Below are 27,496 nucleotides of genomic sequence, written 5' to 3'. Positions count from 1 at the left end.
TTCTCCTTCAATGGAAGTCTCCAAACAGAAGTTTGACAGACATCTGACTGATATAGCTTAATGAATCCTGAATTGAGCAGTGGGGTGGACACTATGACCCTGGACGTCCCTTCCAACTCTAACATTCTTTGATTCCATGATTCAATGAACATATACCCTATTAAAGGAGTCTGTAACCAAGTTTTTGCTACCTCACCTGAGAGCAGCAAAATGAAGGCAAAGAGAATCTGAATCCAACAAAGCATCGCTTAGTTTACTGGGTTCAGCAGTTGTGACACAATCATCGCTTTTAGATTTAGAATGAAGCAGAGCAGAGAAAGCAAACTTCGCCCACACCAGGCTCGTGTATACAATGTCCATAGACAGTGAAATGCTTAACACAGGGGGAGGGTTAAAAAAAATTGGCATGTGCATATGTATTCACCTCTTTTGATAAGAAGCCCCTGAAAATTTCTGATGTAAGCAATTACGGTACTTTCAAAAGTCACATGTTTAATGAAAGGAAGTCCACTTGTGTGAAATCTAAGTGTCACATGGTTTGTCAGTATATACGCACACCTTTTCTGGCATCAGAGGCTGCAACATCATGAAGACCAAGGAGATCTCAAAACAAGTCAGGGACAAAGTTAAGTTGTTGAGAAGTCCAACTCAAGGTTGGTTTATAAAAACAAAAAATCCCAATCTCTGATAATGCTTCAGAGCACCATCAAATGGAAAACATTTCCACAATAAACCTGCCAAGAGATGGCCGCCCACCAAAACAGTCAGCCCGGGCAAGGAGGGCATTAATCTATGATACAGCAAAGAGACGAAAGGTGAGCTTGAAGGAGCTACAGACTACCCAAGCAGAGACTGGAGTATTTATCTTTACGACCACATTATGCCGTACACTCCTTAGAGATGACATTTAAAGAAGAGTGGGCAGAAAAAAAAGCCTTTACTTACACACAAAAATGGTAAGGCTCATTTTGAGTTTGCCAAAAAATGTTTGAAGCTCCTAAAATGTATTGAGGAAGGTAATTTGGTAAGATGAGATCAAACTTGAAGTTTTTGGCCACCAAGGTAAATTCTATGTCTGGCGCCAAACTAAAACACCTCAACGCTCCAAAAGCACCATCCCTACAGTGAAACATGGTGGTGGAAGCATTATGCTGTGTTGATGTTTTTCAGCAGCAAGAACTGGGAAAATGGTCCGAGTCAAGGAGAAGGATGGTGTGGAATACAGGGACATTCTTGAGGAAGACCTGTTTTAGTCTGTCAGTGATTTGAGACTAGGAAGAAGGTTCAACTTTAAAGAGGACAGTGAAAGCATACTTCTAAAGCAACACTCAAGTGGCTTAAGGGGAAACCTATAAATCTGTTAGAGTACCCTAGTCAAAGCCCAGACCTTAATCCCATTGAGAGTCTATGGTCAGATTTAAAGATTGCTGTTCACCTAAGGAAACCATTTAACTTGAAGGAGCTAGAGTAGTTTTGCCTTGAAGAATGGGCAAAAATGCCAGTGGCAAGATGTTGAAAGCTCATGGAGACTTATCCAAAGCGACTTGCAGCTCTATTTTCTGCAAAAGGAGCTTCTACAAAGTACTGACTTTAAGGGGGTGAATAGTTATGCACACTGAAGTTTTCAGTTATTTTATCCTATTTTTTGGTTGTTTTGTAAAAAGGTGGCACGGGGTGGTAATCATGACCGAGTCCATTAAAAGCAACAGTCCATAAGCACCCCGACCCCTTGTACATAAAACAGACAGGACAGATACAATCCCAGGCAATTTATCTTTTCTCCACGGTCACTGCAGCATGGGCAATAAGGGTCCAGGAACACAACCCAGGCACAGGAGTAACCGAACAGGGAAAACGATTTATTGTAGAAAAGGAAGATGCAATAAACTGGATAAAACTTCCTGCACTTTCCCTAGCAATATTCACCTCAGTGTCAGTGGCAGCAGCTAGGGATGAGCTAGCATAATCGTGAGTATTCGGTACTCGGCGAGTAGTGAAATACTCGCGATACTTGGAACATAGCCAGTATTTCACTACCCGCATTGCACTATTCGGATCTCCCGCCCAGCATTTGCCAACCACATTAATGCCGCAGCCTTCTTGGTTGTGGGCGGCATTACTATGATTGGCTGGCCATCCAGCGTCATACACGAGTAATAGCCTATGACTCATAGCCTATGAGTCATAGCCTGGCTCTATATAAGCCCTGCCGCCGCCATTTTCTGCACATTGCATGCAGAACACAGCTAGTGTAGGGAGAGTGTGAGCAGCTGCTAGGGAGAGTTGTGTTTGTTTATGTAAATTGTCCAGAAATCCTCTGGAAAACCCAATAGCTCTTTTCAGAGCTGAAAGTATAAGGTCAGGGACTAAGTAGTGACAGTTTTCCCAGCTATTTTTGGGGTCTCATTTACCCCTGTAGGGCAGTGTTTTTGTGCTGCTGCGGTGCTGTGTTCACAGCGAATAGGATGCACGGTACTGCACAACTGACACGCAGCCAGAACTGCTGTCTTGTGTTGTGACTGGGGTGCGTAATCTCGCCTTAAACCTCAGGGAAATTTTTAAGTGGCAGCACCGCTGTGTTGTGTGGTTACTGGGGTGCGTAATCTCGCCTTAAACCTCAGGGCAATTTTTAAGTGGCAGCACCGCTGTCTTGTGTGGTTACTGGGGTGCGTATTCTCGCCTTAAACCTCAGGGCAATATTTTTGTGCTGCTGCGGTGCTGTTTGTAAAACACAAAGCAGTACTAGGCTGTAGTGCTACCTTCCACAAAGCACTAACTGCTCCTTGTTCCACAATATCTGCATCTGAACATCTGCAACTATGGCAGAAAAATCCTAAATTCCTAAAAAGGCTGTTGTGAAGGGACAGGGACATGGGCATGGGGTTGTCATTGGTGCCCAGCAAGACACAAAGTCTGGGAGACCGAAGAACGTTGATGCATCTATGTTTCATGGCGAAATTTCCTGGTCTGGAACATAAACGGCTCTCAAAGCAAGAAGAACAAGAGCAGATACTGTCTTGGATGGCTGATAAGGCCTCAACGAAATGTTCTAGCAGCACCCAGTCATCCATGACAAAACAGTCTACTGTCCATACAGAGAAAACTGGGTCATCCTATTCTCAACCTGTTCCTACTTCATCACCCTGTCAGGAGTCACAGGAAACATTTGACCCCAACCTTGGCCACTCCGAGGATCTGTTTGGTCCATTTCCTTTCATTTCCTCTGGCCTCTCACCGCACGACATTGAAGAGGAATGTGAGGAGATATCGTCTGTTGATGATGGCCAAATATTTGAAACCCCACGGCCAGAAGAAAGACACTTTCATCCATGTGATATACCGGGTGAAGAGGTGAAGGCTGATGGTGATGAGACACAGTTGCCATCTGGCCAGTCGCCAATATCAACACAGAAGGAAGATGATATGGACGACAAGGTGGTCGATGATGAGACCACTGATCCGACCTGGACCGTTGGCACGCATAGCCAGCACAGCAGCATAGAGGAAGAAGGTGGATACGTAGCACCAACAAAGGCACCAAGGACTACTGGTTTGAGCAGAGTGCGAACTGTGTCAACTGTTGCCAAGAGCAATCCCTCTGTGCCCCAAGTCAAGGCAAGTGTACGTTCAGCCGCTGTCTGGAAATTTTTTCGATAGTCCTTCTGAACCAAATGTTGTCATCTGTAGCATCTGCCATACGAAGCTGAGCAGAGGCCAGGGCAAAGGCAACCAAAGCACCACCAGTATGCAGAAACAAATGGCAGCCAAGCACCCTAGTCAGTGGGCTGAACAACAGGGTACCAAATCGGTGTCTGCGGGTCAATCCACTGCCATATCACCTGTGATACGTCCTTCCGTATCTGCTGGGCAGGAAGCAGGTGATCATCATACCTCTTGCTCACAAGCTGCGGTTGCACAGACACAGGACACAACAAGCTCATCCATGTGTTTGTCCCAGAAAAGCGTCCAATTGTCCACGCCCAAGATGTACTGTATGAAAGGAGGCGTAAATACCAAACCACGCACCCACAAGAACAAATACTGGACGCGCACATTGCCAAGTTGCTAGCCGTGGAGATGTTGCCGTTTAGGCTTGTGTGGACACAGTCTTTCCATGATCTTTTTGCTGTGGCTGCCCCACATTACTTGGTTCCCAGCTGGCACTATTTTTCCCGGTGTGCCGTCTCATCAACGCCATAACCAGGGAGGTCCACCTTACAACAGACACGTGGACTAGTACTTGTGGCCAGGGATGATCCATCTCTGTCACGGCACACTGGCTCAACCTGGTGGAGGGTGGGACAAAGTCTCAAACTGGACCATCACATATCCTACCCACACCACGAATAACGGGTCCAACCTCAATCAGGGTTTCCACTATACGTCCTGTCTCCCCTCTTCCTCCTCCTCCTCCGCTTCACCATGCTATGCTGAATTACCCTCCTCATCACTCCAAAGTTGGGAGCTGTGCAGCAGCGCATCGGCAAAGCGGCAACATGCTCTGCTGAAGCTGATCTGCTTAGGTGAAACACCACACACTGCGGCAGAGCTATGGCAAGGACTAAAACAACAGACCGATCAGTGGCTCTCCCCACTGCAACTCCAACCCGGTCTAGTTGTCTGCGACAATGGGCGTAACCTGGTGGCGGCTTTAAAGCTCGGGAAGCTGGTACACATGCCATGCATGGCTCACGTGCTGAACCTAGTGGTGCAGAAATTTATAAAAACATACCCTGACTTGCCATTCCTACTTGAGAAGGTGCGCTGTATTTGCGCCCATTTCTGCCATTCTTCAACTGCTGTTGCCAGTCTTGCAGCGCTTCAAAAGCAATTTAATTTGCCAAACCACTGACTCATTTGCGACCTGCCAACACGGTGGAACTCAACATATCATATGTTGTCAAGGATAAGTGAGCAGCACAGGGCACTTGCTGAATACCAGCTTAAACATGCCCGTCAAACTGAGACTCAGCCAAGACACATAACAACTGTCGAGTGGGTGTGGATCGCTGATATTTGTGAGGTGCTTGATAACTTTGAGTACTGCACCAAGCTTGTAAGCGGTGATCAGGCTATTATCAGCGTAACCATCCCTATGCTATGTCTGCTGAAAAAATCGCTGCAGAATCAAAAAATGGAATCTTTGCGTGCCCAGCAGCTGGGTATGGAGCAAGATTTCACAATGGGTGATCCTACCCAGCCCAGCCAATATCATCAGGCAAGATTGGGGGATGAAGATCATGATGAAAACGAGGAGGACTTCTTTTTCAGTGGTACCGAGGGGACACCTCATGCTACAGAGGGGAATCCCAACCCCAGCTTCATGTCTGTCCCGCATGGGTGGGCTGGAGAGGAGGATCCTGCTTCTGCCACATGTGCCTCATGGTCAATAAGCTAAAAACAATTTTCCATTAATTAATTATTTCCCATCAGAGGCACTTGTAATGAGAGTGAGAACCTTCTTCATTCATCAACCATGGTATCATGCCCCTTGAGCTAATTTTAGGAGACACAATGGCTATGCCTGGACACTGGGCACTGCAACTACTGTGCTAGTAGTCCTAGCTTCATCATAATTGTTTGGCCCTTCAGACCTGCCCTGCTTCCTTCATCAACCATGAGACAGCCACTAGGGCTAATGTTTTGAAGACACTATGTCTATGCCTACACATTGGGCAGTGGAACAACAAGGCCAGTAGTCCAAGCTTTATAATTATGAATCCCTTGTGATGATGATGGGTGGCTTCTCCTGTGCTAACCATCACACAGCCCCTAGGGCAGATCGCTCTCCTTACACCACTTACACACTTAGCTGTCAGAAGATCGCCTCCATCATCACTCGCTCTTACGGCACTTCTGATATATCACTGGCACTGCGTAAGTGGTGTACGAGTCCCGCTCTGCTGGCAAAAAATGACAGGACTTCAAATAGTATTTGTACATTCTAGCCAAGCAGTGGTGTAAAACAACTCATACAGCCCATGACCAGGTGCCCCCATGTTATATACATTTGTTTACAGCATACATTTTTTTAACATTTACCGTACACATTTTTTAGCCTTTTCCTCAGCCCCCAGACTGTTTTGTAGGGTCCAGCAGACAATTACTTGCATTTTCCATTGACTATCATTGGACTCGCTACTTGTACCGAATACCCGAGTATTACGGTGTACTCGGTACGAGTATAGCGAGTCCGAATACTTCAGTACTCGCTCATCCCTAGCAGCAGCAGTAATAGTTGTAATTCACAAGCCGGTATCTGGACGCTTATAATCTTCGGCGGGGCACTTACCGCAGTCCTGGTGCCCGCTTCAGTGCCCGGGGGTCAGGGGCAACACACTCTCTCCTCCAGGGGAGTCTTTGGCTCCAGACACTGCTGAGTACCTGCCATGGGCCAGCCTGCTCAGGCACTGACTCCAGACAGGAACTCCCTGTTCCTTTTGAGGCTGTTAGCCCAGCCCCTTTAATCAACCTCTTCTGTCCATAACTAAAACATGGCACAGACATCATATTACAGTACATAGAATTAAAGGGAACTTTACATATTAAACCATAGTACACAGCAGAGGTAAAAACAACACTACACATGACATATTCAACATACAAAAAGGGTTGCATGGGCTCCGTGTGTATGAAAGGGGAGCAAATGAGGGTCTCCGCCACCTCCTTACACCTTTACAAGAAACAAAACCAAATGTTCACAGTTTTAGGCATGTTCTTTACATGAACTGATGCAAACTCTCTAAAAAGTGAAATTCCAGGTTGTGAGGTTGTAAAATACGAAAAACACCAAGGGACTTGAAAACGTTAGTAATCCACTGTAAAGTGCAAAGACCAAGGAGGCAACTATGCGCCCATATGTACTGAATACAAAAAACTGAAGCAAAACCCAAAATATAGGCCTGCACACGTATTACTATAAGTGTAATAAGCATACACACACTGGCAATTCACAGACAAATATGGTATAACCTATAATAAGAGTAATGCATAGAAATTATCCAGTAATTAAAGACTTCATGGAGAGCTAGTCATACTGTATCAGACCTGAATCATCAATGTACTACATGAACAGCCATGTATTCAAATGAATGACCACCATTCAAAACTACTTTGCTATGTGTATGCTTGGTTTAAGCAGGCAGGCCAATGGACATCAGCCAACTGATAAACTGTCTTTTCTTTATGTAAGCGGTGTCGTAGAGACAATTCTTAAGTTTGTACAAAAATACCCACATTACCCTTATGATGTATGCCTTGAAAAAACAGAAAAAAACTTGAAGTGATGCTTGTTATACTTTATGTATGATATGCAATGATCAGTCTGATCCTGAATGACAGTTGAATTTTTTTTCTTCAAGGTATTACTTGGAAATAACATCATATTCTCTTTCACTTCCTGGTTGCCGACACATATGTGCCACAGATAAACTTCTGCCCAAGTGTTGCCCTGGGTTCTGGGGACCTGACTGTATAGGTAAGCTTTTGAAGTTTGAAAACCTATAACAAACTCTCTGCTACCGAACATTTGCCTTTGGTATAAATACAGTATATTGTAAGTTGTTGGTGGATTCCATTTCCACTTATCCCTTGTGTACATTGTATAACTTTTAATTAGAATCTTGAAAGTTTTTTGCATAGCAATAAACACTTAATAGATGATTGTGTGACCAACAACATGAACATCTCATTACCCTGTACATAGCTCTCAACCCGAATCCAGTGGGACATTCCTGATTTGAAGATGTTCTGCTGTCCCAGGAAGGTCAAGGCCAAAATTTCACCCTATGTTTGTGATGTCTCCTCTCCTTGCCATGCAAGCTTCACCGTGTGTGTTATTGAGGAGTTCATTGCTCACTGCTCAGCAGTTCCTCCTCTTCTCTGACATACGTCTTCTCTGTTCTGCACATATTTGCATTCATTTAATTAAGTAGCAAAAATTAATCTATTGTTCCGGATACAGTGGGAAAGTCTCTGACTTGGGTTTATGCCCCACTGTCCCGGGTGGTTTTCTGAATATCCCTCATTGCCCCCTCTGACATCTACTCCTGCCAGGGTAGAAAGAAATGGTAGATGGGTATGGCTAGGGGTGCAGTTAAGAGCATGGCTAAAATTTGAAAGCTGGGAGGTACACTAGAGTCTGCCAAAAGCTTATTATTTCTAATTCATCCAATTAAAGACTGCTTGGCTCATTTGTTGTTTAATTGTCAACCTGTTTACACTGGCCAATTAGCAGGAAATGAGTGCTCCCCGAACCTTTAGGTAATAGGACGTTTGCAACACAAAGCAGTTTTACTTAAAACATGACATATATTACTACAAACATGACTAAAACACAATGAAAGAAAACATAAGCTAATTAGTGCAGAAATGCTGCAAAAAAATCTGTAACATCAAAAACTCACCAAATACTCAACATGGGATCTTACCCTAAGGACACGTTTGCATGACCCTATTCTCGGTCTGAGTACTGTCAGTAAAACAAACAGCACTCGGGCCAATGTCATTCAATGGAGCAGTACAGATGAGCAATTTTTTTCACTGGCAGAATCTGAGTATGAAAAAAATCACAGCATGCATAGTTTCTCCCAGAAATCTTATGAGACTCACGCCTTGAAGTCTATGGGTGTGCAAAAATAATGGAATGCCACACAAAGCCAGAGTATAGCATCTGTTTCTTTCATATACATTCCAATTTTGTTACTTAGGAAACTGTAAATAGTCTTGTAAATGATTAATAGCAGCTACTGTAGAAAAAAAAGAAAAAAAGCAGATTATACAAGGATGACAAGTGAGAAAATAATGTCCAAGTTTTCTGGGAGAAATTTTGAATGATTTTTATATGCTCGTGTGAACCTACCCTAATAGTTCAGACCATATACTAAATTCCATAGACTAGAATTCTTTAGGTTTCTGTTGATATCATAAAGCTGCCCACTAAAATATGATTTGCCCTATCAAGAGAACAAGTGTCTTGGAGATGAAAAGTGGATGACCGTGGACCATGAAGTACATAAAGAAATATCCATGTGATTTATTCACCCACGTATTAGATATTGATGGCATAATCTGTGTGTGGTCCATAAATATGAACCATATTCCTTTCAATGGTCTGTCTAGTTAAAGGGGAATTTTACAACCAACTGTCCTACAATAAAAGCATAGGAACATGGGAGTGAAAAAACGACAGCAATAACTAGCCAATTTTGCCCTGGTGACAGGTCCTCTTTAAGGGTATGTGCACACAGCATCTTTTAGACGTTGATGGATCTGTTCAGTTTTTCAAACAAAAAACTCATCAAGAAAACACCAGTGGTATTTTTCCAGAAACTACTAATTAATTGACTGTTTTTTGCGGAGGTTTTGCAACTGTCGTCTTATGTTATCTGTGTATATGAAAACTAATGAGCGGCTTCCAAGTGGAAGCCACCTGAAGAATGGTCATGTCACATCTTTTAGCTACTTCACAACTTTCAAAGCTTGAAGTGCTTTGAAAAAAACCTCAAAAAGACAAAGTATGCACAGCAAGTCATTTGGACACTGCAGTGCATACTGCATGTTCATTATTTTAGACATTTTTTTCAGCACTTTTTAAAGAGGATTTCAGCCATAACTTGCCTGAAAAAGTCATTGTGTGCACATACTCTATGGCTGCGTTCGACTTTGCAGCCACATTATTGTGTTTTTTTTACTTTGTTTTGTAATGATTTACTAAAATCGTGGCAAAAAAATGATGATTCTACTGCAATTGCAGGAAAACAAATGCACCGCAATGTGTGAGCACATCCTAACTTGAGAAACTGAAGAATACATTAAATTGTATAATAAATAATTTATTTATTACACATTCTGCAGCAACCAGCAGAGAAATTTGCACTAAAAATTATTTTGGATTTTAGAGTAAATTAAAAATCCTATTTCTTTTTCCATAACAAGCAGAAAAATATTTAACCGCACTGGACTATGTACTGTACTTTTCATTTGCATAATTGATATAAAGTACATCAAAATTTAATATTCATTTGATGGGTCATCCGAGCTGCATCTACTAAGGTCTGGGTTCATGCTCCCTTTCCTTTTCCTTAACTTCCTGCACTTAAAATTGAAAGCCTGTTTGTTAGAATAGAGTTTGCACATGGTTTCTGTTGTCATCTCTTTGAGGATAAATAGCCTGTCTGCTTATCTAAAAAGTCATATCCTTCCTGAGGTGGGCAGTGGCTGCCTGCATAGCTCTGGAGGTGATGACAAAGTAGTTTTATCTGTGTTTTCTAAATAAGTCATTCCAATTAGTTTCCCGTTAAAACAAACACCCATGAAAGTAGGTCAAAAACTGCTGTTATCGTAGCAGAATTGTAGTAGAGCTTGTGACCGTTGACAGATACACACTCTATGTAGTCTCCAAAGATGGCTAAACTCATTAGATAGCAGTCAGATGACATTTATCTATCCCAACTCCCCCATAGACAGGAAAATTTGGGCTTAATTCTCTGGCAGTGGCTTATCTTTGTGCCAAACAAAAATCATCAAATGTTTGAATTCCAACCTCCTGTTTCTTTTGACCCCTGTCTTAATCTGTCAGGGAAGAGTCAGTTGGCCCCCATACACTTTGGATGGTGTGTCAATCCCTCCCAAATCATCTAAATCTTATTTAGTGCAAAGGACGTAGAACAGTGCAACAACTTTATGGAACAGGTCATAGCCAAGCATACATACTAGAAACCCCTAGTTCGGTTTCACAGGTCCTGATATTTCCGGTATCGGAAAAAACAGTACAGGAGATATCCGTGTCCGTATGTGTAATACTTGTGACACACATGTGGCAACTGTGTGCCACATCAATATCACACGTACCGGCGCCAGCGGTACAGTTACTGCAGTTCAGCTCAGTGAATTCACCGCAGATCAACGTGAGAACCCACGCTGGTTTTTTTATTTATTTATTGCAGGCTACTGCTGATGAATACTCCCATCAGCCACTCCTGCTCTCACTGTTATTAGCAGCAGCAGGTCAAGGCTGATGAGATAGTCCAATCAGTCGCCGCCTGCTCTCACTGTTATCAGTTGAATATAAATCTCATCACTCTCCTCTGCTCGCTCTGAACACGCTGAATGATGCCAGCTGTCTTCAGCATCGGGGAACAGCACTAACTGTACTGTTGCTTACCTGACACTGGTACGTGTCACACTGATGACACAAGGATGTCATCCATGTGTCATCAGTGTGCACGTGTGCAGGATGTTTTGCGGCCTGTGCTGCTGTTCAAAGACAGCCATGTTAACGTATTTTGCCCACAGACACGCTGTCTGTGGAAACACACTGACAAGTGCACAGACCTATTCACTGGAATGTGGGTCTACATGTGTAAGTGTCGCCAGTACTTGTGAAAACTGTCACCACACGTACCAGACGCACTGACGTCTGAACGAGGCCTTAGGCCGGCATCACACTGGAGAGAAATGCGGACAAGTGAGAGGCATTAAAAACACGCATTGCACACGGACCAATGATTCTCTATGGGGTAGCTCCCATCAGCCGTATATTTCTCTCGTATATTTTACTGTCCGTGCCAATCGCAGCATGCTGTGATTGTCAGCATACTACGCCCATAGTACGCCAATGCAAGTCTATGGGTGCGCAAAAAAAACACATTACACACGGACCAGATGTGTGACTTGCGAGAAATATGCACCCGGTGTCCATTAGAAAAGCCGGCAATTCAGTGCGCGATACAGTAAAATCATGCTGACAGGTTTAATAAAGAAACGAAAGAATAGATATATACACATAGAATACATATATACTGTATATATTGTGGTGTAGTGACCACTGTGTCCGCTAGGGGGCACTGTGTGGATGTCCCAAGAGAGAGGATGAGTGGCAGGATCTGATTTTGTGGCGGCTAAGCGAGTATCCCTTACTTGAATGACCTGGTGAGGCATAAGTGTTGGACAGTCTCAGGCGGAGACGGATGTCCTGAATAGCACCCACTGAGCCCCTGGACCTGGTGAGGCCGGTGTGTTGGGAAACCCTGGGAGGAGGGTCGGCTCCCTGAATAGCGCCCTGTGTGTTGGATGGTCTCAGGAGGAGATATAACGTCCTGAATAGCACACAGACAGGACACGTGAGTTTTGTGTGGTGTTTTTTTTTCTTCTTTTCTCGACTCAGCCAGTGGTGGCTCAGTGGGAGTCAAGAAGGTGACAAGCGGCTTGCTGTAACTCAGCGGGGTTACGAAGGGGACAGCGGCTTCCGGTAACTCGGTGGGATTACGAAGTGGACAAGCGGCTTCCTGTAACTTGGCGGGGTTACGAAGAGAACACCAGCAGCTGTGTGTGAACAGCAGCCGGTGGTGTCGGTGATCGGTGACAGCAGGAGCTGTAGTGGTGCCAGCAAGGACTTGTGTGGTATCATAAGAGACAAAAACTGTGTGGTGTGAACTGTCGTCTGAGAAGACCGGTATAATGGACATGGGGAGATCCCGAAAGGGGGTGGAATTCCAAATTGGGCGGTGACCCAAATCGGGGTGGTAGCCCAAAAGAGGGTGGAGTCCCAAACTGGGGTGGTAACACAAAAAGAGGTGGAGTCCCAGAGGGAGGCGGTGACCCAAACTGGAGTGGTGACCCAAATTGGGGTGGTAACCCAAAAAGGGGTGGAGTCCCAGGAGGGGGCGGCAACCCAAAGTGGGGTGGTGGTCCAGAAAGGGGCCGAGTTTGAAGAAATAACAGCACTGGGTACCTCAGTGGGTATGTCTGGGGAACCGCAGTGTGTGTGTGTGTATGACTTGGTTAGAATGTGGGATATCCTTTCCGGATAGTAACGATGGGCCGCAGGTGTGTACTGTGATGTTGCGCCGGAAAAGAGTCTCTGGTCGGCTGGACTCAAAGAGTCAGGTGACTCTGACAGGAACTTTGCTCACTTTCTGGCTGACCGAGAAAATGGTCCAGGTTCGCTGTAAACATGGGGTCATGGTGAACTATGTGGTAGACAGAGTAATGTTTGACCCGTCCCATAACGTTGAGTGCCAAGGGGGCGGGATACCTTAGTCTATGCCTTGGAGAGGGGCTGGGATTTTGTTTTGTTTGATGACGTAGGGTCGGACGATGGAAACGTTTTGGCTGTGGGGCCAGCAGACACTGAGACGGTAACGCCTCCTAAAGTGGACAGGTCAGAGGTAAAACTGACCGGAAGAAGAGGTATATCTGCCAAACGTATGGACCTGGACGTCTCGTGACATGACGGATGGTCGGCTGGAAGATGAGACGACAAGACTAGACACACGGTCAGAGGGTGACTGGAGGGTTCACTCAACTGATAGGGCTGACCCAGTGGTACCCGTTGAAGATATAATTAGAGAAGTGGTGGTGCGACACGTGATGGCCGAAAAAGAACAAGACCATAAGATACAGTTGATAAAAGAGACAGTGGAAGAACATCTCGAACGAGAAAGGGTCCTGAGACAAATGGCCGAGCACAGGGTGGAGGGGCTCGAGAAAGAAGTCTTGGAGCTCATAGATCACCTGTCAACGTGGCAAAACGTGAACAAGACCCTTAGGGAAGAGATGTAAGAACTCAGAGGAGTAGTAAAAGGTCTTCGGCAGGAAAGGAAGTTGGACGAAGACTTACCGCGGGTGAGCACGAGTGATAACAAGACGGAACTGCCAGTATCCATCTTGGCAAAGGGTCGTGAAGAGATAAAATCTTGTGAGCAATGAACGGAAGAAGACAGTCACCCAGTCGGGTCAACTGTAGTGAGGGAAGTGTCCGTGGTAAAGTCAGAGTCTTCTGTCCAGGAAGAGAGCAAGACCTCGACCTTCAAATCTGTGATCGAGGTACCCGAAGACATGCAAGAAGCCTGTGCGGAGGAAGGTGTACATGAGGCTTTCAAAGAGGCGGTCAAGGCGTGTAAGGTGCACTGGGCACCTGAGACTCGGCAGTTGGTGATATTAACAGCCAGAGAACACCAGGTGGCGGCCGCCTTCAACCCAAGATGTAAGGACTCGAATGGTTCCTCCAAGTAGTGACATGGCAGGTGGCCGAAGAATGTCAGCCAGTGGCAGTTCGATGGGCCGTACGAGGCTGAGAGACATTAGTTCCTGTGAGATGCTGAGTGGGTCAGACTCAGGCCAGACAGGTTGGTGCGGTCATCAGTCTTAATTGTTTTACTGTGTCAGGGAGAAGTCTCCAGGTAACTGGAGAGACGGGCGGACCAAGTTACCTACAAACCCACCCAGGTGGTGTGTTTGAGAACATTGTGATAAAAATGTGTGAATGATTCAAGTACCTGTGATGAGGTCATAGCCATGTGACCCGGTGGGCATGGCTACGGACCGTATAAGGTGGCCAGGATAGCTCACATGTGGTGAATGCTGGGACCCGGTTGGTCCAGTGTGGAAGGTCCCGCTGAGATGGGGCTTCCTGGCTAACAGCCTGTGAAGTGGCTGTGAGTAATGGCGATGTGTGCCTGTTAGTTCCCTGGAGGGAATGAACATGTGCAGCATAGTGAAGCCGCATGAGGAAACCCTGACAGGGTGAGATAACTTGGGGCTAGGAAGCCTGCGCATTGAACAGTGCATAACTTATATGACTACAGGATAACAGAGGGAAACTCTGTAATGGACACTATGCTGATTATATGCTGTTTTCTGTTGCTGTGATGGTTTATGATGCTGAATAAACCGAAGGGACTATGATTGTTTTGTGAAAACCCGTGCCGGATCTGGTTTTGTTGCGGCTAAGCGAGTATCCCCTACTTGAATGACAGCGCTACCTCACTATATATATAATATATACACTCACTGGCCACTTTATTAGGTACACCATGCTAGTAAGGGGTTGGACCCCCTTTTGCCTTCAGAACTGCCTCAATTCTTCGTGGCAGAGATTCAACAAGGTGCTGGAAGCATTCCTCAGAGATTTTGGACCATATTGACATGATGGCATCACACAGTTGGCGCAGATTTGTCGGCTGCACATCCCTGATGCGAATCTCCCGTTCCACCACATCCCAAAGATGCTCTATTGGATTGAGATCTGGTGACTGAGGAGGCCATTTGAGTACAGTAAACTCATTGTCATGTTCAAGAAACCAATCTGAGATGATTCGAGCTTTATGACATGGCGCATTATCCTGCTGAAAGTAGCCATCAGATGTTGGGTACATTGTGGTCATAAAGGGATGAACATGGTCAGCAACAATACTCAGGTAGGCTGTGGCGTTGCAACGATGCTCAATTGGTACCAAGGGGCCCAAAGAGTGCCCAGAAAAAATTCCCCACACCATGACACCACCACCACCAGCCTGAACCGTTGATACAAGGCAGGATGGATCCATGCTTTCATGTTGTTTACGCCAAATTCTGACCCTACCATCCGAATGTCGCAGCAGAAATCGAGACTCATCAGACCAGGCAACGTTTTTCCAATCTTCTACTGTCCAATTTCGATGAGCTTGTGCAAATTGTAGCCTCAGTTTCCTGTTCTTAGCTGAGAGGAGTGGTACCCAGTGTGGTCTTCTGCTGCTGTAGCCCATCTGCCTCAAAGTTCGACGCACTGTGCGTTCAGAGATGCTCTTCTGCCTACCTTGGTTGTAACGGGTGGCAATTTGAGTCACTGTTGCCTTTCTATCAGCTCGAACCAGTCTTCCCATTCTCCTCTGACCTCTGGCATCAACATGGCATTTCCGGCCACAGAACTGCCGCTCACTGGATTTTTTTTCTTTTTCGGACCATTCTCTGTAAACCCTAGAGATGGTTGTGCGTGAAAATCCCAGTAGATCAGCAGTTTCTGAAATTCTCAGACCAGCCCTTCTAGCACCAACAATCATGCCACGTTCAAAGGCACTCAAATCACCTTTCTTCCCCATACTGATGCTCGGTTTGAACTGCAGGAGATTGTCTTGACCATGTCTACATGCCTAAATGCACTGAGTTGCCGCCATGTGATTGGCTGATTAGAAATTAAGTCTTAACACACAGTTGGACAGGTGTACCTAATAAAGTGGCCAGTGAGTGTATATATATACTGTATATATATACATGTCATTGAGACACACATATATATATATATATTTATATTTCATAGAGTTCTACATAGCAGAATAGCCGCAAAATTAATTGCTGGGTTTTGTAAAATCATTCCCCAACCCGACATGAAATGACACATGGTTTACATACAGTCAACCATTTCATTTCATGTTTTTTTTATATGTCTTTCACTAGTAATTAGATGAGGGTTTGTGTGTAAAATTTGGGAGGTGTAGGTGTTAATTTAAGGGGTTAATTCGTTGTCAAAAATTGCGTGGGCTCCCGCGGTAATTTGTCAACCAGAGAGGTAAAGCAAGTGAGTGAGGGCAGATTTTAATAGCCTTGAGAGGGACCATTGTTTTTGCCCCCCAGCTACAAAAATCTGCCCCCAGACACCCCAGAAAAGGCGCATCTATAAGATGTGCCTTTTCTGACACTTATCCTCTCTATTCTCATTGCCCTGTACCAGTGACGAATGGGTTAATAACAAAGGGTTAATGTCACCATTGGATTGTAAGGTGACATTAAGTCGATTAATGATGGAGAGGTGTCAATAAGACACCGATTCATTATTAACAATAGACTATGAAAGGGTTAAAAAAACACAGACATTAATTAAAAAGTCTTTTAATGAAATAAAGACACCAAGTTTTTGACAAATTTTTATTACTCTGCTATTCCAAAATTAAACCATGATCTGCAAAAAAAAACATAAAAAATCAACAATATCCTTACCTCTCCGCCATTGTCATGTCCCATGCTGTAATCCTTCACAAGGGGTTAAATAATTTACAATGAGGACTGGTGCTAATGCGCCCAGCCCCACTGTAAACTACTACAGAATGACTTAGTTCAGCTCTGCGCAGCCTCCCTGGCTGCCTGGAGATGAACTAATTAGCGTGGGAAAGTTTCTGACTTTTTTCCTACGCTCATCAGTTCACCTCAGGTCAGCCGGGGACACTGTTTGTGAAGGTGCTGGAAAGGAGGGAGGAAATCAGCACAGGGAGACGGCCAGGAAAGGAACGCACTGAAGGAAGTTCTGGAAAGGTTTTCTCCATCTTCCTGGAAGTTTGCTGGACCCTTCACCTGGAGGACGCAGCGCCAAGCGGGTATCACCGGCTCTTGAGGACTTGAGTAAAGCTTTAGAACTGCACTCTGTTGTGTCCTCTAATTATTCCTGTTTCACCTATCTAACTCTGCTACATCTTGCGACGACTCCTGGAGTGGACTCTCTGGGTTGTGGCACCAACCTTCCCAGGGCGGGCTGACCTAGTGAGGACCACCCCCTATACAGGGAGTATCAGGGGCAAGCCCAAGGGGGTAAGGTACCACAACGGCTGGCACCAGGTGGCCAGCTCACAGGAGATATGAGTGAGTGTGCCTGCAGGAACATGCGAAGCGTGGACACAGGGACACACAGGGTACAGCACGGTACAGGGTGAGTGTACGGAAGCACAGAGAGTACAGGAGACTACAAGGCATGTACACAGGAGTGCTCTAGATACAGGATAGTGCAAGGTGAGTACACGAGAGCACGTTTGGCGTACACAGACAAGCACGCCCGGGTGCGAGCAAAGCAGGGTGCATGCAAAGGAGCATGTCAGAGTACAGAGTTAGACAGAACGTGCACAGAGAAGTATGTCAGAGTGCAAGGCTAGGCAGAAGGTGTGCCAGGAGGCACAACAGAGTACAGGAACAGAGCATGTGCCGGGAGGCACAACAGAGCACGAGTCAGAATACAAGAACAGAGCATGTGCCGGGAGGCACAACTGAGCACAAATCAGAATACAGGAACAGAGCATGTGCCAGGAGGCACAACAGAGCACAAGTCAGAATACAGGAACAGAGCATGTGCCAGGAGGCACAACAGAGCACAAGGCAGAGGACCCGAATACAGCGCACAGCCAGGCAAGGACAAAGCAGACCAAGCCAGGAAGCACAACATTAATCAGGCACCTCCCATAGAAAGAGAGAGCCTGATATAGTACATGATCACCAGGACCTCCGGGTCAAGTGCTCCAATACCATAGAGAGGACAGGCCCGGAGGAAGAGCTGTGAAGATCGTGCGTGCGCACAAAGAACATGGTGCAGACATGGAACTAAGTATGAGAGGTGCGCATGCGCACCCAACGGGACCCCCGAAGCGGCCGCGGCTCCGGAAGAGGTGACGTCAGGACCGAGGTCCATCTCCCAGGTGAGAGCGCCGTGACAGTATCCCCCCCTTTACGCCCCCTCTTTCTAAGGCTGGAGAGGAACTTCGACAAAATCTGAGGTGCGTGACCTTTCCTCAGGGTCAAAACCCTTCCAATCAATTAAGAAAAGGATTTTCCCCCTAATCTTCATGGACAAAATGTCACTCACCTCAAACTCATCCCCCATGCCAACAGGCTGGGGAGTGTGGCCCGGAGAAGGATGAAACCGGTTAAGTACCACAGGTTTGAGGTGTGACACATGGAAGGAATTGGGAATACGGAGCGAAGGGGGTAACTTCAATTTGTATGCAACATCATTAATACACCTGAGGATCTCAAAAGGACCAATGTAACGGGGACCTATTTTGTAATATAATACCTTAAGGCGGATGTATCTGGAGGAAAGCCACACCTTGTCACCAGGGAGATATGGAGGAACATCCAGGCACCTCTTGTCAGCATGTAGTTTCATTCTGTCTCGTGCTTTCTCGAGAGCGGTTTTGGTCACCTGCCATATCCTGGAGAACTCCACAGACAAAGAGTTGGCAGCAGGTACCTCCGAGACAGGAAGTACCGGTAGAGGCACACTGGGATGCTGTTCGAAGATGATGAAGAAAGGTGGACGATTCACTGGAGTGGTTATTGTAGGCGAACTCAGCCCAAGGGAGTAGACTGACCCAGTCATTCTGATGAGCATTTGAAAAGTGCCGGAGATAGGATGTAAGAATTTGGTTGGTACGTTCCACCTGCCCATTGGTTTGGGGGTGATAGGTGGAAGAGAAATCCAATGACACTTTTATGAGTCCGCATAGAGCTCTCCAGAACCGGGAGGTGAATTGGACCCCTCTGTCCAACACGATGTGCAGAGGGAAACCGTGAATTCTGAAGATGTGGTAAATGAAGGTCTTCGCCAAGTTAGGAGCAGAGGGTAGACCGGGAAGAGGAATAAAATGGGCCATCTTCGAGAAGCGGTCTACCACCACTAGGTTCACAGTACAACCGGAGGAATGAGGCAGATCAGTAATGAAATCCATGGCTATGTGCTGCCATGGAGCCAACGGTACAGGAAGCGGGAGCAGAAGACCAGAGGGTGGTTGTCTGGGTATCTTGTTCTAGGCGCAGGAAGGGAAAGATGTCACAAAGTCTTTAACATCCTGGGAAAGGGAAGGCCACCAATAGTAGCGAGAGATCAGGAAAAAAGTCTTTTTGACACCAACGCGGCCGGCAATCTTTGACGAATGTCCCCAGTTTAACACTTGTTTTCGGTTGTTCTCAGCCAAAAAGGTTCTTCCCAGAGGTAATGTGGTTAACTTGATAGGAGCCACGGTAATTACTTTGGACGAGTCAATGATATGAGAAGATTCCTCTGCAGTATCAGATGACAGGAAAGATCTTGATAACGCATCCGCTCTAATGTTTTTATCGCCAGGCCGAAAATGTAATTCAAAGTCAAAGCAGGCAAAGAACAAGGACCACCTTGCTTGCCGAAGGTTGAGCCTCTGTGCGGACTAGACATACACCAGGTTCTTAAGGTCCGTGAAGATCTTGAACGGATGTATGGCACCTTCCAGTAAGTATCTCCATTCCTCCAAGGCCAATTTAATGGCCAATAGCTCTTTGTCGCCAATGGAGTAGTTCTGTTCAGTTGGGGAGAATACTTTAGAAAAGAAGCCACTGGTGACTAAGCGTCCAGAAGAAGACTTTTGCAGAAGGACTGAGCTGGCCCCGGTAGAGGATGTGTCCACCTCGAGAGTGAAAGGTTTACTAACCTCAGGACAATGAAGCGCTGGAGCAGAGGCGAAGGCTTGTTTCAAGGACTGGAAGGCATCTTCAGCCTCAGGAGGCCAAGCATTTGGGTTAGCTCCTTTGCGGATAAGGGATGAGATGGGGCGAACCAACGAGGAGAAATGGGGAACGAACTGTCGGTAGAAGTTTGCAAAACCAAGGAAGCGTTGGATTACCTTCACCCCATGGGGCCGTGGCCAATCGAACGGTGGACACCTTTGCCGGATCCATGCGTAGACCAGAGTCCGAGATAATGTACCCCCAGAATGGCAAGGACGTTTGCTCGAAAACACATTTCTCGTGCTTGGCGTAAAGGCGGTTCTCCCTCAGGTGCTGGAGGACTTGACACATTCTTTCCGTGGGCAGAGAGATCTGGAGACAAAACGAGGATGTCATTCAAATAGACTACCACGCAGGAGTACAGCATATCTGTCAGGACTCAAGTGTCAGGACCCTGTCAGCGTCGGCAAACTGCCATGCCGAGCAGGGTGACTTACCCCCACTATGGGAGAGCGCGGGGTCCAATACAGTAGTGACGGTTCAAGCAGACAGGACCTGCGGCACTGAAAATAGTAAGGAGTCCCAGGACCTAGATCATGTGACTGCAGGGGGCAGGGCTTAGCGTCCTACTGCTGCAGATGATATAATGTACCTACTGCAGGGAAACTGTAGTAGAGGAAAACGCAGGTCAGACAAGCGAGGGTTCGTACACGGAGAGGGCTGTGCGGTTCCAGAGGGACGAGCAGCGAATAGTCAAGTCACAGGCAGAGGGTCATACACAGAGAGGTAGCGCAGTACAAGAGGGACAGGCAGAACTCGTAACAGGGACAGAACCGGATCAAAACCAAACAAGCAAGCAAGATATCAGGCACAAGGCACACGTACGCACGAGGTCAACTAACTCAGCCGAGGGCAGGAGTATAACTGACACCGGACCTAGGTCAAGTGAGCATTAAATAGCCGCCCTCTGCCAGAGAGAGGCAGAAACAATTAACCCCTGTCTGATCAGGACGGGCCAAAGACAAAGCCCATCCTGGATCATGACAGTACCCTCCTCTCAATGGGGGGCCACTGGACCCCCGGGTCTCTCAGGATACTTGGCCTGAAAGGCCCAGACCAACCGATCCGCATGAACCGATCGAGCAGGAACCCACGACCGGTCTTCAGGACCGTAGCCTTTCCAATGGACAAGATATTGAAGGACACGACGGACCAACCTAGAGTCAACAATTTGTTCCACCACGTACTCAGACTGCCCGTCTATCAAAACCGGTGGTGGGGAAGACGATGATCCCTCCCCACAGGACCTCACAGGTTTCAAAAGGGCCCTATGGAAAACATTGGGGATCCGTAGAGATGGCGCAACCTAAAAGCCACTGGGTTAACCGCTTCGGTAATTTCATAGGGACCAATAAACTTAGGTCCAAGCTTCGCAGAGGGGACCTTGAGCCTTATATTCTTGGTAGATAACCATACCTTATCCTCAATCTGGAACACCGGCCCCGCGGACCGTTTTTTGTCTGCAAAAAAACTTATATTTATCCTGGGCCTTCGTAATGTTACTCTGGATCTCCCGCCATACCTCCCCCAACTGCTGGATAGTCTCATCCGCCCCAGGACACCCAGAGTCCAAACGGGAAAACTCTCCGAAATGAGGATGAAACCCATAGTTGCAGAAAAAGGGAGATGTACCCGTAGACTGGTTAATGCGGTTGTTAAACGCAAACTCGGCCAAAGGTAATGCAGTACACCAATCATCCTGTCGGGCTGAGGTCAAGCAATGCAGAATTTGCTCCAGAGACTGATTGGTCCGCTCGGTCTGCCCATTAGTCTCTGGATGGTAAGCAGATGAAAAGGACAGACCAATACCCAACCTCTTACAAAATGCCCTCCAAAATCTGGAAACAAATTATACTCCTCTGTCAGACACCACATTCGAGGGTACCCCAAGCAACCGCACCACATGCTCAACAAACTATCTGGACAATATTTCCCCATTAGGTAGAGCTGCCAAAGGTACAAAATGTGCCTGCTTACTAAACCTGCCCACCACAACCCAAACGACGACATTACCCTTGGAGGGGGGAAGGTTGGTGATGAAATCCATGGACAAATGAGTCCATGGTCTCTCAGGAATTGGCAGTGGTACCAATTCCTCGGCCGGCCGGTTATGGGGGGTTTTCGCATGGGCACAAGCATCACACACAGACACATATTCCCCAACATCAGAGGCTAAAGAAGACCACCAGAATATTCTAGCAATGGCCTTCCAGGTAGCCGAAATTCCTGGATGTCCACCCAGAACTGAGTCATGGAACTCCCAGAGGACCTTGAGACGAAACTGATTTGGTACGAAAAGTTTATCCACCGGCTTAGCCGGAGGTGCAAGAGACTGGGCTTCCCGAATCTCCCGTTCTAACATATTAGAAATACCTGCCACCACCACCCCAGGCTGAAAAATGGAGTATGGAGGTTCGGGGGGGAAACCGGATCTAGACTGGGTGACAAAGCATCAGCTCTGTCATTTTTGGTTCCTGGCCGAAAAGTGATAGAGAAGTGGAATCGGGAAAAAAAAAGTGACCATCTAGCCTGTCTAGGAGTCAACCTTTTAGCTGACTCAATGTAAGCTAGGTTCTTGTGGTCTGTAATTACGGTTATAGGATGGACAGCCCCTCCAAAAAATGACTCCATTCTTCAAAGGCCAACTTCACAGCCAGAAGTTCTCGATTCCCAACATCATAGTTTCTCTCCGCAGGGGAGAATTTCTTCGAGAAAAAGTCGCAATGTCTCAAATTAGTCAAAGTGGCAGGTCCCTGGTGCAATACCGCCCCCACCCCCACCTCTGAGGCGTTCACCTCAACAATAAATGGTTCCGACGGGTCCGGTTCAATAAGAACCGGAGCAGACATGAAACATTTTTTTAAACACTGAAACGCCGCTATCGCTGCGGCTGACCAATTCTTGATATCGGCCCCCTTTTGAGTCATGTCTGTGAGGGGTTTAACCACCTGTGAGAACCCCCTTATAAATTTGCGATAATAATTGGCGAATCCTAGGAAGCACTGCAGAGCTTTTAAATCAAAAGGTTGGACCCAATCGACAATGGCCTGCACCTTATTAGGATCCATGCGATACCCCTCAGCAGACACAATGAACCCCAGAAAAGATAGTTCCTGTACAAAAAATAAACATTTCTCTAGTTTAGCAAAGAAACAGTTCTCCCGAAGCCTTTGGAGGACTGCTCGAATATGACCAATGTGAGCCTGTTTATCAGGAGAGTAGATCAGTGTGTCATCCAAATACACCACAATAAAACGTCCAATAAAATCAGAGAACACGTGATTGATGAAATTTTGGAAGACCGCTGGAGCATTGGTCAGACCGAAAGGCATGACCAAATTTTCAAACAACCCTTCAGTAGTGAGAAAAGCAGTTTTCCACTCATCTCCTTCCCGGACTCGGATAAGGTTATACGCTCCCCGTAGATCTAATTTCGAAAACCACTTAGCTCCGGACAACTGGTTGTACAAATCAGGAATAAGTGGGAGGGGATACGTATTTCTCACAGTTATCTTATTTAACTCTCGAAAACTGCGGCATGGGCGTAAACCACCGTCTTTTTTCTTTACGAAAAAGAACGCCGCCGCCACAGGAGAGACAGAAGGAGGAATGTGTCCCTTACGGAGACTCTCGGAAATGTATTCCTTCATAGCAGCCCGTTCCGGACCCGAAAGGATATACAAGCGGGCCTTGGGCAATTTGACACCTGGAACCAGGTCAATGGCACAATTAAATGGGCGGTGTGGTGGTAAAACCTCAGCCTCTTTTTCAGAGAAAACGTCCATATAGTCTTTTAGGTACTCCGTAATACCTTCCAGACCCACGGACTACACAGACACAGTAGCAAGACATTTTTCTGAACAATAGGGACCCCATTTAACAATGTCCCGAGATTCCCAATTAATCACTGGATTATGTAATTGTGACCAGGGGAACCCCAACACCAGTCCCGCAGGCAGGTTGTCCATAACAAAGCATGAAATATGTTCCTGGTGCAAGGAACTCACTTTAAGGAGAAACTCCTCTGTAAAAAATATGACATCATTCTTAGCCAGTGGTGTTTTGTCAATGGCAACAACGTGGATAGGAGTCTCCAGCCTAACTGTCCCTAACTTACACCTGGACACCAAGTCAGAGTCAATAAAGTTCAACGACGATCCGCCATCCATGAAAGCAGAAGTGGGTGTGGAGACACTCCCACAACAAAGTTCCACTTGCAATAACATTTTTGAAAATGGAGAAAAAGGTACCTGAGAGCTTGGGGGACCTCCATGACAATCACCCGGGCTCAGTCGCTTGCTGGTCAGTGGACAGGAGGGGCAATCCTTATTCCAATGTCTGGAATCACCACAGTGAAAACAGCATTTTCCCAAGCGCCGTTGTCTCTTTTCTTTCTCCTTGACGTCGATGGTTCCCATCTCCATGGTTTCCAATGTAGGACAGGCTCCCCTTCCTTGGGAAAATAACGGGGTTTCAATCTGCATCACTCCCCTGGCCCGTAGCCTGCAATCCATTCGGATGGCTTGTGTCATAGCGTCCTCCAGGGAATCAGGCGGAGGGTGGAGAGCCAAGGCATCCTTCAGACGTTCAGACAGGCCTCTACGGAACAAACCCCGGAGGGCGGCATCATTCCAGCAGACCTCAGCAGCTCAGCGTATGAACTCTGAGCAAAACCACTCGGCTGAGTGCTTCCCCTGGCACACACTCATCACCAATAACACTTGGTACCAAGATTCAGTAAAACAGACATGACCAGGGAGGGAGAGGAGTCATGTACACCTAAGGAGACATCTTCTTACAATCCTAGGTGGAGAAGTTTCCCGACTTCTTGGGACAGGAGCGAAGGAGATGAGAGGGACTCCCACAGTAAAAGCAGAGACCAAGTGTAAGCCTCTCCTTATGTTCTCCTCCCCGTTCGGCCATCTTGAAATGGTCCACCTCCATAGGCTCTGCCATGGAGATCGCAGAGGGCACGGGGCGCGAGTTGAGAGGTCTGCGGGTAGTCGAACGGAGACGAGGAGGCCTTCTCTCTCTGGCTGATTCACGGGCACGCTCTTGGAACTGCAGATCTATACGTGTCACCAGAGAGATCAGATCCTCTATAAAGGTGGGGGTATCCCGACCTGCCAGTTCATCTCTGATCTGACCAGACAGGTCATGCCAAAAGAACCGTACGAGGGCCTCATTGTTCCAACCAAGTTCGGAGGACAAGGTACGAAAACGGATGGCATACTGTCCTACCGATAGAGTACCCTGATGGAGGTTAAAGAGGGACTCAGTGGTGGAAGCCAGACAACCCGGCTCATCGAACACCTTGCGGAAGTTGTCCAAAAAGGTGAAAAGCTGAGAAATAAGTGGATCATTACACTCCCAGACTGGATTCACTCACGCTAACACCTCCCCCTCTAAGTGGGAAACAATGAAGGCTATTTTAGCGCGATCGGTGGGATAGTGCTGAGGCAAAAGCTCAAAATGTAACCGGCATTGGTTCAAAAATCCCCGACAAAACTTAGGTTCACCACTATATTGGGGTGGCTTGCATAAGCATGGAAGCAGGTGCGGGGCCGAGGCCTGGGCAGAAACGGATTGTATGGAAAGGAGCCGGGAATCTGCCTACTCCAATATAGTTGAGGATATGGGCCTGGGTGTCGCATGGCTGCGTGAGTTCTTGCTGGAGGCTGGCCAACTGGGAAGCATTCCCAGGATCAGAGGGCTGTAAGACCGATAAACGGGACTCCATGGACTTCAGAAATGACATAATCCTAGTCTGGTTTTCCCGAAGAAACACCAGCTCCTTTTGGGGGGAGCCATGGCCCCAGCGGGGTCCATGGCCTGATTATACTGTGGCGACTCCTGGAGTGGACTCTCTGGGTCGTGGCACCAACCCTCCCAGGGTGAGCTGACCCAGTGAGGACCACCCCCTATACAGGGAATGTCAGGAGCAAGCCCAAGGGAGTAAGGTACCACGACTGCTGGCACCAGGTGGCCGGCTCACAGGAGACACGAGTGAGTGTGTCTGCAGGAACGTGCAAAGCGTGGACACATGGACACGCAGGGTACATGGCAAGTGTACAGAAGCACAGAGAGTATAGGAGACTACAAGGCATGCACACGGGAATGCGCTTGATACAGGGTAGTGCAAGGCAAGTACACGAGAGCACGTATGACGTGCACAGACAAGCACGCCCGGGTGTGAGCAAAGCAGGGCACGTGCAAAGGAGCACGTCAGAGTACAGAGTTAATAGTGAAAGTAACTTGGCATTCAACTTAAGGTTCCATAGAAGAAAATTTTATTATGCAGTCTGCAAAACGTTTCGGCCTACATGGCCTTCATCAGTCCGACTGCTTAAAAGTATTGTGGAGAAATGGGGAACAAGCGTGAGTTCCTACTGTAATGGAAAACTTGTAGGTGAGCTGTCCGGCTCCCTAGTATCGTATATTAATTCAGAATAGTTGTAGGAAGAACCTGTTACGTTGAAAAGAAGGTTTGTTACCAGTTTCTCTGTAGTTATATTAGTTGCCGTGTGGTAGTATAGCAGGTCCTTATGAGGCATGGGAGGTCAGTGGTGATGGGTGTCAGGCTGGAAACTGCGTCCAGCCTGACGCTCATCACCACTGACCTCCCATGTCTCATAAGGACCTGCTATACTACCAAGACAAGCGGTGGAAACCGCGTTCAGCCTGAAACCCATCACCAAGCAGCCGGACTGCTGAAGGCCATGTAGGCCGAAACGTTTTGCAGACTGCATAATAAAATTTTCTTCTATGGACCCTTAAGTTGAGTGCCAAGTTACTTTTCACTATTGAGCTTTGGTTTGGGTAACCTACTTGCGCACCCTGCAGTAGTGCCATGCTATATTATACACAGAGTACAGAGTTAGACAGAACGTGCGCAGAGAAGTATGTCAGAGTGCAAGGCTAGGCAGAAGGTGTGCCAGAAGGCACAACAGAGTACAGGAACAGAGCATGTGCCAGGAGGCACAACAGAGCACGAGTCAGAATACAGGAACAGAGCATGTGCCAGGAGGCACAACAGAGCACAAGTCAGAATACAGAAACAGAGCATGTGCCAGGAGGCACAACAGAGCACAGGTCAGAATACAGGAACAGAACATGTGCCAGGAGGCACAACAGAGCACAAGTCAAAGGACCCGAATACAGCGCACAGCCAGGCAAGGACAAAGCAGACCAAGCCAGGAAGCACAACAATAATCAGGCACCTCCCATAGGAAGAGGTAGCCTGATATAGCACATGATCACCAGGACTTCCAGGTCAAGTCCTCCAATACCATAGAGAGGACAGGCCCGGAGGAGGAGCTGAGAAAAGCGCTTGTGCGCACAAAGAACATGGTGCAAACATGGAACTAAGTACAAGAGGTGCGCGTGTGCACCCGACGGGACCCCCGGAGCGGCCGCGGCTCCGGAAGACGTGACGTCG

General features: G+C 46.9%; 1 protein-coding gene across 1 annotated transcript in view; it reads left to right on the top strand.

Annotated features, from left to right (window-relative positions):
* STAB2 (stabilin 2) overlaps positions 1-27,496 on the top strand; it is a 335,756-nt gene that overhangs the window by 65,977 nt on the left and 242,283 nt on the right. Inside the window, exon 3 of the mRNA XM_073575159.1 lies at positions 7,362-7,477. Within this exon, the coding sequence (XP_073431260.1) occupies positions 7,362-7,477 (116 nt within the window). The remainder of the gene's footprint in view (positions 1-7,361; positions 7,478-27,496) is intronic.

This window comes from Dendrobates tinctorius, unplaced genomic scaffold, assembly GCF_039654945.1.
Source record: "Dendrobates tinctorius isolate UK_male_01 unplaced genomic scaffold, ASM3965494v1 ptg000043l, whole genome shotgun sequence".
Taxonomy (NCBI): domain Eukaryota; kingdom Metazoa; phylum Chordata; class Amphibia; order Anura; family Dendrobatidae; genus Dendrobates; species Dendrobates tinctorius.
This window is presented reverse-complemented; position numbering and strand designations above follow the sequence as displayed.